Source organism: Orbicella franksi, chromosome 4 (genome assembly GCF_964199315.1).
Source record: "Orbicella franksi chromosome 4, jaOrbFran1.1, whole genome shotgun sequence".
Classification (NCBI taxonomy): domain Eukaryota; kingdom Metazoa; phylum Cnidaria; class Anthozoa; order Scleractinia; family Merulinidae; genus Orbicella; species Orbicella franksi.
The window spans coordinates 1,910,977-1,922,091 of record NC_138148.1 but is presented as its reverse complement, the minus strand read 5'-3'; the positions used below and the strand labels follow the sequence as shown (position 1 = coordinate 1,922,091).

At 39.5% G+C, this 11,115-nt stretch overlaps 2 protein-coding genes across 2 annotated transcripts; both read right to left on the bottom strand.

Moving 5' to 3' along the window:
* Positions 1-326: 326 nt before the first annotated feature.
* Positions 327-2,315, bottom strand: LOC145485300 (potassium voltage-gated channel subfamily A member 1-like). The gene has a single exon (XM_081463986.1). It carries the CDS (start codon positions 2,004-2,006, stop codon positions 675-677), a length of 1,332 nt encoding a protein of 443 aa, XP_081320112.1. The 5' UTR covers positions 2,007-2,315; the 3' UTR covers positions 327-674.
* A 1,707-nt stretch (positions 2,316-4,022) lies between these two features.
* Positions 4,023-10,490, bottom strand: LOC145485830 (uncharacterized). The gene is made up of 5 exons (XM_081464472.1): positions 10,001-10,490; positions 7,544-7,694; positions 7,047-7,212; positions 6,374-6,531; positions 4,023-5,797 (listed from the first exon to the last, which is right to left on the bottom strand). Exons 1-5 carry the CDS (start codon positions 10,309-10,311, stop codon positions 5,234-5,236), a joined length of 1,350 nt encoding a protein of 449 aa, XP_081320598.1. The 5' UTR covers positions 10,312-10,490; the 3' UTR covers positions 4,023-5,233.
* Positions 10,491-11,115: the final 625 nt, after the last annotated feature.

Below are 11,115 nucleotides of genomic sequence, written 5' to 3'. Positions count from 1 at the left end.
CTGAAGGCCCGCATTCATGGCATTGGAAAGTATTCGCCACTCTCTTTGTCCGCCATCTTGAATCTCTTGGTTTGTTGTGAAACACAACACTCCAATCAAAACACGCATTCTCATTGGTTGAAACGTGAGTTTCGTGACATCACAGATGTCCTAATTTATCGGGATATTCCGGACTGATAAAACAGCATGATACGGACAGACTCCGAGACAAAACGCTATTTTACAGGTGTTAGGCCACAAATTTGAAGCTAAATTTTTTTGACGCTGAATTGAATAACGATTAAAAAGCGAGTACGGCAGGTAGAAAATTATTTTATGCAAAAAAAAAAAAACAGAACGAGAGAGAATTCATTGTTAGTACTTATAGGGAAACGTCATCCCATGATATTTTGATAACCAAAAGCTTTTTTCTTTTATTCAACTTGCTAATTATAAATGCTAGTTGCCCGCAAAAATTAGACTACAGAATCGTATTTCAGAGTGCAGAATTTTAATTGCTTTTTGGTCTAATTACAATCTTTGCATTGATCATCTTTAGCAACACTTAATATTTATATGACGTTTTATTCATAATTATTCTTGTTTCCATCTCTTGATATAAATCGTTTGGAAAGCAAACGCATAAACCGAGCATGAGTAGTGTGAAATTACAACGTCATAAAGCGTATACGTACCTAAAATTTATAATTTGAAAGGTTTTTCCTTTTTTTCTTTTCATAATATAAACGAAATTTCGTCACGATAACAGGACTTGGTAATGCAATCACTAAAACACCTGCTAAAGTGGAGAGAGCTCCTAAAACCTTTCCCATTATGGTAACAGGAACCATGTCTCCATAACCGACATTTGTCAACGATACTATAACAAACCAAGCTGAGGCAGGAATACTCGAAAATGAATCCTTCTGAGCTTCGTATTCAACGTAAAAGGTCCACCCAGAAAAGATTGCAGTGGTTATAAGAATGAAAAATAGAATCATACAGAGCTCTCGCCACGTCGAACGAACGGTTTTGACGAGGACTTTGAGTTCATCAAGGTGTCTGGCCAGTTTGAACAGTCTAGAAACTCTCAACAATCGAAACCCGTCAACGATTTCTTTCGCGTCAAAGTCGCGGTCTAGGGCCAGTTCGAAATAATACGGCACAATAGCGGCCAGGTCAATCAAGTTGAGGATGTCAAGTATGAATTTTAGCTTGTTCGGACACGAAACTAACCGCAGGAAGAATTCTAAGGTGAACCAAGCAACACAAATTAACTCCAGTACGTTGTTAAATTGAGCCAGTCCGTCATCTCCGTATTGACTGGTTTCGGAATCTGCGGCAGTTTTGTCGTGATCTATTGTCTCAGCACACAGGACGTAGATTGAAATGGCGATAAAAGTGACAGAAAAAGTCGCAACAAGTTTGGCAACTTTTGAACACTTGGGGTATTCGAACCAAAGCCAGATTTTCGCTAAAACCACGTTTGTTGGCAGAACAACTGGTTCGTCGTCATCGTCTTCAATGGCACCCTCATCTCTCATGAATTCGGTGAGAGTTTCTTCCTCAATTTGAAAAAATTTCAGTTCATCGCAGAATTCTTGCAACCTGACGTTGTTCGGTCTGGTGAGGAGACCATTCGATTGATAATAAAAAAGAATTGTGTCAAACGCATTTCGATTCCGATTAAAGAAATATTCCTGTCGCTCTTTGTCGAAGTACTTCTTCCTTTTTGCGGGATTTCCTAGAAGGGTGTTCGGAAACCGCGCTAATGTGGAGTACAGTGTTTCGTACATTTTCCCACTTATGTTGATCTTCACCCGAGCGCTAAGTAGTCTTCTCTCCTCTGGATGTTGAGTTACTCGCAGAGAGCTTAGCCCAACTTCAGGACAACTGGCGCGGCGGTTGTAGTTTTTAGTGTATAACTTGGGTCCTACCTTCAATTCATTCGTAGCTCGGAGGGCAGATTTCATATCTCTAGAGTAGGGCTCCGATGTCGCGGTGAGCTTGTTTATATATGTTAGCATATCAGTAGCGCAGGCTTACTATCTAAAGCCACATCTCGATTTCTGAACAGTTACACCAAACAACGCTTTTAAATTCGCGAGAAATTCACGGATGGCGTCGTTTGGGATAAACTCTTTAAAAGCGCTCCGCCTCCCACCATAAAGACGCGCGGTTCCGCTGAAGTGATCTGACAACTGATCCGCTCTCATTAATGATTGCAATTCTGTACCATATTTCCTCAATGCTGTGAATTATTTATTGTGTTGTTTGTATTTAGCATTTTTAGAATCCAAAATAAAGTCGCCCGCGTTGTCCTTGACTAATATGACACAGAGACGATAACGCGAAAACGCTATGTGAGTTGACTTTGAGAAAAATATATACACTGAAAATGACCGATTAATTGTAACAGTTTCTTGGAAACAGTTGTATCTCACTGAAGCGATTAAAAACAATAATATCTTGGTGTAAAGACATATTAACGCATTCTGTTGTTATGATGCTGAAATGAAAGGAAACAATGAAAGAAACACCAGTGAAAACAGAAGTGTCGACAACAGAATTTTTAACAAGATGAAGACAAGTTCTTCGTAAGAGGCAATGCAAACACTCCCTTTTAATTAGTATTTCCGTATTTAGATCCACTTTTCACTATATTCTTAAAAAGCCTTTCGATCTGTTTCCATTGCAGTTGCAAGTTGTTAAGTTTCCAAAATCCAGCGAAAAAACAAATGAGGATTAAACTATGGGTTTTTGTAATATTAAAACTTGATTACTGTATTCTTTTGAACATTTACCGTTTTGCACCGAAGTAGTAATTAAAGCTTTGGAAGAATACACAGAAATAACTGAAAAAAATGTTGTATTGACTTCGGTATAACGTTTTATGTTATTGCAATTTACAAACAGGTGCATGCAAATGTTGGAAAAAAATCATTATATTCATAATAAATTACAATATATTCGTTTTTCATAAACTGACTCTGTCGTGGACAATTGCGCTGGATTCGGAACAATAAACCGATTTATCTCTGGTTTTGTGTTGTTTTTACGGGTTATCCAAGATTTGACTAGTTTTCACCGTTGTTTTTTTAAATATTATCGCCGCATGAGAACCTCGGTAATGTCTCATAAACTCGATTTTTGATAGGCAGATGTTTTTAAAAGCCGGTGTAGATATTGGTTATGTTAAATTGTCACAAACTCGACTAACCTCCGAACCTGTCACGGGAGAAAGCCGTACTGACCTGTTAGCTGGCTTACACTAGAATATTTAGCTCTATTACCCGGAAAAGGAAGAAAAATTGTGATGCTTTCCCAATTTGTGCACTGATTGCAATCTAATGAAGAATTAATTCATTGTTCCTCTGGTCATGGGACCAAAAAGCAGGATTCGTGTAATTTTGGCGCGCAATCACCTAGTTTACCGCATATTCTGATGGGAAGTCCTCACCTCTGTCAAACCCAGTCCTCCTCCCGATTGTGTACGGACATTTAATTCACTCGAGGAAAAGAAATATCCGAAAGCTGATCACAGTTATATCAGGTGCCATCTTAATGAATTTTTTTCAGGATGATGCTCAACAAAGTGAAAGAAGTTTTCAGACATTTGCTCGGAACGTAGATAATGTTAACTCTTGCGCACTCTTTGCTCGGTAAACTGTATGCAGATGATTCGTCAGAAAATCTCCTCCACTCATTTTGCCCAGTGATGCAGAACTATTCTATGTAGATAGCCTGGAACGACAAAAAATTACAATAAGGAACTAACAAATTAGAAAAATCCCCCGTCGCGGTTTCCGTCCTCCTTGATTCTTTGCACATTTGTTCAGTCAGTTTACGTTGTAGTTTGGCAAAGTCAGTTGTGAAATTAACCAAATTGCGTTTCCCGCCAAGTCAAAGTCTTCGATTTGCTATACTTTCGGCTTGTCAACGACGTTATCGGTGAAGTCATAATCGGTAAAGTTTGCCCAAACCCCTTGTTCAATGACAGTGAGTGGATTCTAAAGACACCATTTGTGAATACTTGCAACAGGTCCTTTCACAGTAAGTTTATTTTACAGGTATGACTGATTTTCGATCACCGTGTACTGAATATTGAACTACACTTTACACGCATGCAGCGAAAGTGGGGTTAAATGATAAACAAGATTATTTACAGTCGTAATAATAAATTAAAAAGTCTAAACTTTACTACAAGTCCATTGCTTCAATATTTCAAGCTCTCTAAAATCTATAAATTAGGTAAATAAATATCGAGTTTTCGAATTAAAACTCGAACGTTCGGGTAAAACTTGATTATTTTGAGGGTTTTAGTACCATCGACATAGGTATACTTTCAGAGTAAAAAGTACAAGCAAAAGACAATTAAAATAAATATCCTAGTACAGTTTATTCTCCGGCACAGCCGGAGAACAAACGCATCTTAATTCTGGGGGTAATGTCCCAAAATGCCAGTGTTTGTTTCATCGTCTCAACTTGGGTAAACTCACAGCTGGTACGAAATCATCCCTCTTCCCCACGCCTCACTTGAGAAGTTCAGTACCACGCAAAGAAGTCGAAATTAAGAATTAAAGCAGTGACGACGGTGACTCTGGGGACAACACCAAGTCAAAAAAAATGACCTTTGAATAATTCAATTGTGAAGATCTGTTCAGTTCGTCTATCAGTCTAAAAAGTTGCTCAGTTTACTTATGTAATGACAGAGTTCAGTTGCAAAAGAAAATACGACAAATTAGGCGTGGCGGTTCACCTGCTTTAAAATACGCATAACTTTGTTATTTCAAGTTTGTTTAGCGGATAACGGCTAAGAAATGTAACAAGAATCAAAACGCACGTGTTACTGCTCATTAGAGGTGGACGATTTGACCTTTAAGTGGTGTGTGGGTTAGTTAGTACAGGGGCGAGACGTGTGTACGTATGATATTTTTTTCTCCGTTTAACATGCGCTTTCTTTCGGCTAACTTAACGTGCGTAAATTTTTTTCGGCAGTGATCGTGTGCATGAATTTTTTGGTACAAGTATGGCTGCAGGATATTTGTTTTAAAAAGACCCACTTCCGCCCCTCAAAAGTGAAATGGTCCATCCCTTAGGCCTTTTGTTCTGTGACATTCTATATTAGCGTTGCCGTCGTGGTTTCCTTTAATTTCCCTATTTCTCCTGTTTTATGCGATGCGTATGGCTTACGGATTCACAACCATAGATTACACCTAGGATGTTCGTCAGATGAATGAAGCCGAATGACGCTCTACACTGGCGCGTTCGCCATCTCATAAAATTCACCGTCCTTCTCAGCTTCGTCTTCGTCCTCGTAGGACTCTTTGAGCAAAATCACCAATCTGTAAATAAGTAAGGACAACGCCATAGCGTTCTTGCCAGTGAAGAAGATATGCAATGTAGCTTTAACATCGTACACAATGATTAACACCAGGCGCACGATCAGAAACGGCCCGTCTTGCATCAACATTAAAGTCAGTATTGAGTATAAGTCACCGTGAAGTTTAAGTTTCTGTTTTTGCTTGATGTGATTTTCAAGGATTTCTTCCTCTCGTCTGACTTCTCTTTGTACCTGTACAACTTCTAACGCTGTATCATGGATAGAGAATCTTGCTTGTCGTCCGCGATCTTTGTAAGCCTTGAGTTGCTTGAGCTGTTTCATTTGATTGACCGCAGCACGTAAATCAGTGTTCTTTTCAATCTTGTCCAGCTCGTCTTTCTGCTTCTGTCTAATGAGCTTTTTAATATACTTTGGTAACTTGGTCTGACCGCCACTTCTTGATTTCTCTGTTTTGTTTTCCTCTGCAAATGGCGACTACAAATTAAAGTAGAAACGAAACGGTCGTTTAAACAAGCTGACTGGCAAACATAGGTGTAGTAAATATCTAACACTCTCCGTGCGCTCAATCAGTTCCCCGCTCGAGAAGTACTGGGATTAGCCCTGGAAAAAATTCCATACTGATGACGTAGCTCTAACAGGGTCACACCTAGTCTCTGATTGATTGTTCCTCAGGTTTGAATTTTCCCGCATAAGAAATGACCAATAAGAGACACTAAAGTTATCTCTGTACAGCTACGTCTTCAGCATGGAATATTTAGGGTCCATGCAGTCTCATGGAATTTTCGAGTCCAGCCTCAGGCTTTTTTTGGAGCAGAGGAAGAATGGCCAGTTTACAGTACGGTTGGAACCCGTTAATTGGAACTCGGTTATTTCGAATTCCCTGTTATTTCATACTCAAATCTGTTCCCTTGGATTCCCCCTTTAGTCATTTACTATCGCTTTTTCTAACTCCCTCTATTTCGAACGATTTTTTGCTTACCGTGCTGGTTTGAAATAGCGGGGTTCAACTTTATATTCAGGCGGATGTCAGTGCGTGACTTTATTACATACCTTTGTCTCCAGTTTTTTGTCGTCCGGGACAGTTTCTGCTGTGGCAGTGAACACAAGAGTGAACTGCATAAAGGACCAGGTGTATGTCGCGAGTACCGCTAAAGCCACTCCCTTTACACACCACAGTGCAGGTTCCTGATCGAACACCTCAAAGAGTTCTGAAATAGAAGTGCAAAGAATCAGTACCAGGAGCAACCTTCCGAGAATATCTACACAGAAAATGGACCATCTCCAAGAAGCTTAAAACACAACCGCCGGCATACGCTTAAATGTTCTGCAATTACCCCAGTCATCATATAACCACTACCAGTCATTAAGCAATAGATCCTTCTGATAATATAAGTATGAGGGAAAAACTTTCTGCCTTTCAGCGCGTAACATAAGAACACTTTAACTGTTGTTGTACGATCTGCAAGCACACCCTTTCTCTAGGAAACCTTGTTAACAGAAATAATAAACATGACAAAACAACGCATGTTTCTCCGTGTTTCTCAGGGTCTTAGTAGACCGTAATCACATCGACATCTAGATTTCTTAGAACCAAAAAGTCAAAATGTTGTGCCTCGATAGAGCTCTTGCGTCATCAGTTTTAGGGAAGACGCCTTATTCTCCAGCGTTTTTTTCCACCGAGTGCTCAGTGTACACGTGACACATGTGTCTGTTGATAACTTACCCATAATGTCAGCGGCATTCGCCACATACACTAGAAGTAAAGAGGATAGTTGATCACGTGTTAGTTCTCCTCTCGGAAGCAGCCATCGACCTACGATGATCAGTAGGATAAGGCCAAGCTTGGACCACTTCTGTGCCAACTGTCCAGAATCTGTTCTGATAGTTATCTAATAAAGAAGATGAAGTACAGTTCAGCGAGTATTGTACCACCATTAAATTGATTTGGAAGAGGGTCAGCAGATCGAGCAGTCGATCTTTGTCCTCAGCTAAGTTGATCTTAGTATTTCTGCAGCGAGAAGCGAAAGCGAGGAAAATTGAGGGTGGGTACGTGCTATTTATGAATTTTCCATTAACGTCATAAAATTGATGTTTTGATTCAGTTTATGCCAAAGCCATCGGGGGATTTCAGATTGAATCGCGATCTTTTTTGCTCTCTAGAGCTATGAGGGTCATGTGTAATAGAAACTAGTATATTTTGAAGAACAAATGTTAACGTACCAAACCTCTGCCAATAGTGAAATCACTTTTTGCAGCAATTAGTTCACAATTATCCACACCAGAAGCGGTCTTTTCCTCCAAGATGGCTAACTCGGCAACCCAAATAGCAGGTAACACTGTTGTCATGTACAATAAACTGCCGGGCCAGATACTAAAATAGGACACAAGCAGAGAGGAAGATTATAAGTACAAAAGAAGCACAATGCCATTCAAATTATTTTGAGACAGACTTTTCGTTTTACAAATTCCAAATTTTACCACTGCCCTCAATAGAGATATAAAACATATAGAGATATAAAACCTAGAACCAAATTTCACGACAAGGTCTAAGAAAGAGAGCCTCAATTTATGCATTTGTCTCTTAGACCGAGGGCAATTACGAAAGGATGTTTTGGGCAAGTGTGAGAAAAACAGTTCTAAAACCTTCTAAGGCGCCGTTGTAAACCGGCCGGATGGAGTGGTCAGGCGAGTCAACGTTCTGTCCGTCCAGGAGTTGGGCCGGGGTCATTGTATTGTACTCTATAATCTTGGACAGTTTAAATGAAAAATTAAGACCACAACCCCCCCCCCCCCCCTCCCCTCATTTTAGTGATGGAAAATATGGCGCGTTTTGGGTTTAGAGCAGTTCCTCATTGATCCGGGGGGAGGATAGGGGTATTTTATTCTAACCAAGATTGTAGATCAGAAGCCAGGTACTTTTCACGCAGTCTCTATCCAAGTCCCTTTCCGTGCAGAAGTATAAATGTCGTGGTGAATCAATGATGAACTGTTATGGACACTTGGCAGAATCTGGGAGGAAATTTGCGGTAAACTAACAGCCCATTCAACGGTAGCAATACTTCTCTTATTTTGAATTTTCGAAAACTATTTCAATTGTAAGTATAACTTTCAATTTTTATTATCTTTTTTTCTCTGTCTGTTTATCACGTTACATACAAACGCCCTATTACACTAATCCGCATCATGTTAACATCTTGTTCTAAATGGTAAAAAAAACTTCCACAGCGAGAATTGGAACATGTGAGCTGGCAAAGATTTTGTCTCTGTAGCCAGTCAAGTGCAAAATTAAACCCAGGCTTGTAAAGTTTTTGGCGTGCTTTGCAATCGCAACATGTCGTTTTATAGTTTTTAGTTGGTTCACTGCACTAAACTGGCTTTAGTTAAAATATTGGTTAACACGCCACTCAAGTATGACCACCATAAATTTCCTCACAACCTTGGCACACAAAAATTAAAACTGTTCCGATCAGTGTATGATAGACAATGTTAAGCAGCAGTTGTGATCATCAGACATTGAGAACGCGGATTTGTTCGGTTCAGGTATTGACGCTGCGTTCTAGCTTGACTTAATATTTCAATCTGTCCATTTTGTTTCCCGATATTATGTTATCATATTAGAGGACTTTGCATAATGATATGTTTATCGTTCCTAATGACGAAGTCAGTATCAATTCAAACACTTGTTCGTCAAAGTCAAGAAATGGCAATTCCACTAAGTTCACTGAGCAGTGTAAAATGTCTAAAATGTCGAGATTCAGAAGTTATGCAGCTAAACTACAAAAATAAAGAGCGATCTATAAACATTTTTGGTTATCGCCTTAAATCAGAAAAGCTTTTTTAGTTATATATTGCACAAGTGTTTCTGACTAAATATAATTTCCTCGTGCTTTTTTTGCTGTTATAAATTCATTTGACCGAAAGCATTTTCAAGTTAGTTCTCTCAGCGGTAAACGGCGCCACGATCACACACTTGACTTTTTTAGACGTCCAATGTCATAAGTTTTATACGGTGGTGTGTTTTACGACCACTAAAGCTCACTTGTATTTATAAAATCTCATCAAATTTGCCGTAAAAATTCTGCCGATAAACGTAAAGAAAACCATGGCGAAACTGAGATTCACAGAACTTTTCTGAACCATTTAAAACCGTTCAAAAACATGCTCAATTTCGGTATAAAAACTTTTCATAAGGTTAGGAAAAGAACCCTGGTGTTTTGATTGACTGCTAATTATTGTGTAACACTCTATTTGCCGCTTTCACAACCACAGGGTAATGAATATCATTCAGATAATGACCTTGTGATCCGTAGGGAGCCATTCAAACTAATATTTCCTAAGAATTGATCGCGGTAAAACAGTTCAAAATATAGAGTTAATCCTAGGAAGGAATGTTGGAATCTAATTAGACGAGGTTTCCTGAAGTTGGAATGATCCGTTGAAGGATTTCATCCAAAACCAAGTTAAGCTTTCTGCGAGTTAATAAATATTCAAATTCATTTGCCATCAAGCATGTTGAGTGAATGCAAACAACAGTGTATGTCTGTCCAAGTTTGCTAGAGATTTAGTTTGGCTTGTTTTCCGAACAAGGACAAACACACCGCATTGCGACTGCTTATTTGGGGGAAAACGCTCCGAAGCCTGAGAGAACATAAACAAAAACAGCACAGATGCACTTACTATTTATACTCTTGCCCTTTCCGAATGACGATTGTGTAAAACGATTCAACGAGTAGAAAGAACAATCCCGTACATAGCCACCAGTAGACCGGATCGTTCTTGTATTGAACCACAAGATATACGCTTATTCCTCCGTGAACAAGGAATATGACCCTGGTAAAAATCCCGCTGAAGAACGTAAAGAAAACCATGGCGAAACTAACACCAGACAAGATGACTTCCTTAGAAACACGATCCTTCGGTATGTAGCGATGCGTGAGTGATCTCGCGTGATTTACATGTTGATGTTTGTGACTCCATGGTTTCGACATTAATAGCTTTGTATGTCACACCCGTCTTTGATTGACATGCCTGTCGGTATTCATTCTTTGTTGACACGCGGAACAAAAAAGAAATAATTCTACATTCCTTTGAAGACAAGTTCCGATATGTCCATTGCATTCCTCAGTCCCCTTTTGTGTAAGAGATTTTATAATTAGTTTCGCTGCGTAATCTTCGTGTGACCACTTTTTTTCTAATTTCCATACATGCTCATTTACTTTGCTTCAAGCAGAATGTCAACGTTTTCGTTATGCTCCAGCCAACAATTTTTACTTCTCTCTGGTCTTAATAAAGTGTCTGGATGTGTGTTTTAAAATAATTGCCCAAAATGGCTCGGTTCGTATTGACGTCAGTTGAGCAAATGACGTCACACAAGGCGGGTTTTCCGCTTTGAATACCAGCCACTGTCCATGAAAGGAGCCTGCGCACCTCTCACGAACTAACCTTCATCAGGGGCTTAGAAAAGCTACGGAGGTCAACTTTGTCTATCAAACCGAAATATTGGGCTAAATGCAATTCTCCGCTGTTTGATCAGCAAAGACAGACGAGCGTCTCTGAAAAACTGTACCGAGGGCTTGCTGTGGCAGGCCAGATCAGCTATGCAGCTTTATAAAGTTTATAAAGTTTGTTTATTGTGCCCAGTGCTGATGGTGATCTCAGTTCACAAAGTTTCAGCTTTTATTTGCTCTTGTTTGTTTTGATCTAGTGGATGAGTGTAGTTATAAGTTTTCTTTTTTCCCGAGACATCTGTGAGCTCGCAGTGATCCTCGTAAGTCGGAAGTTAGCCTGCGTAG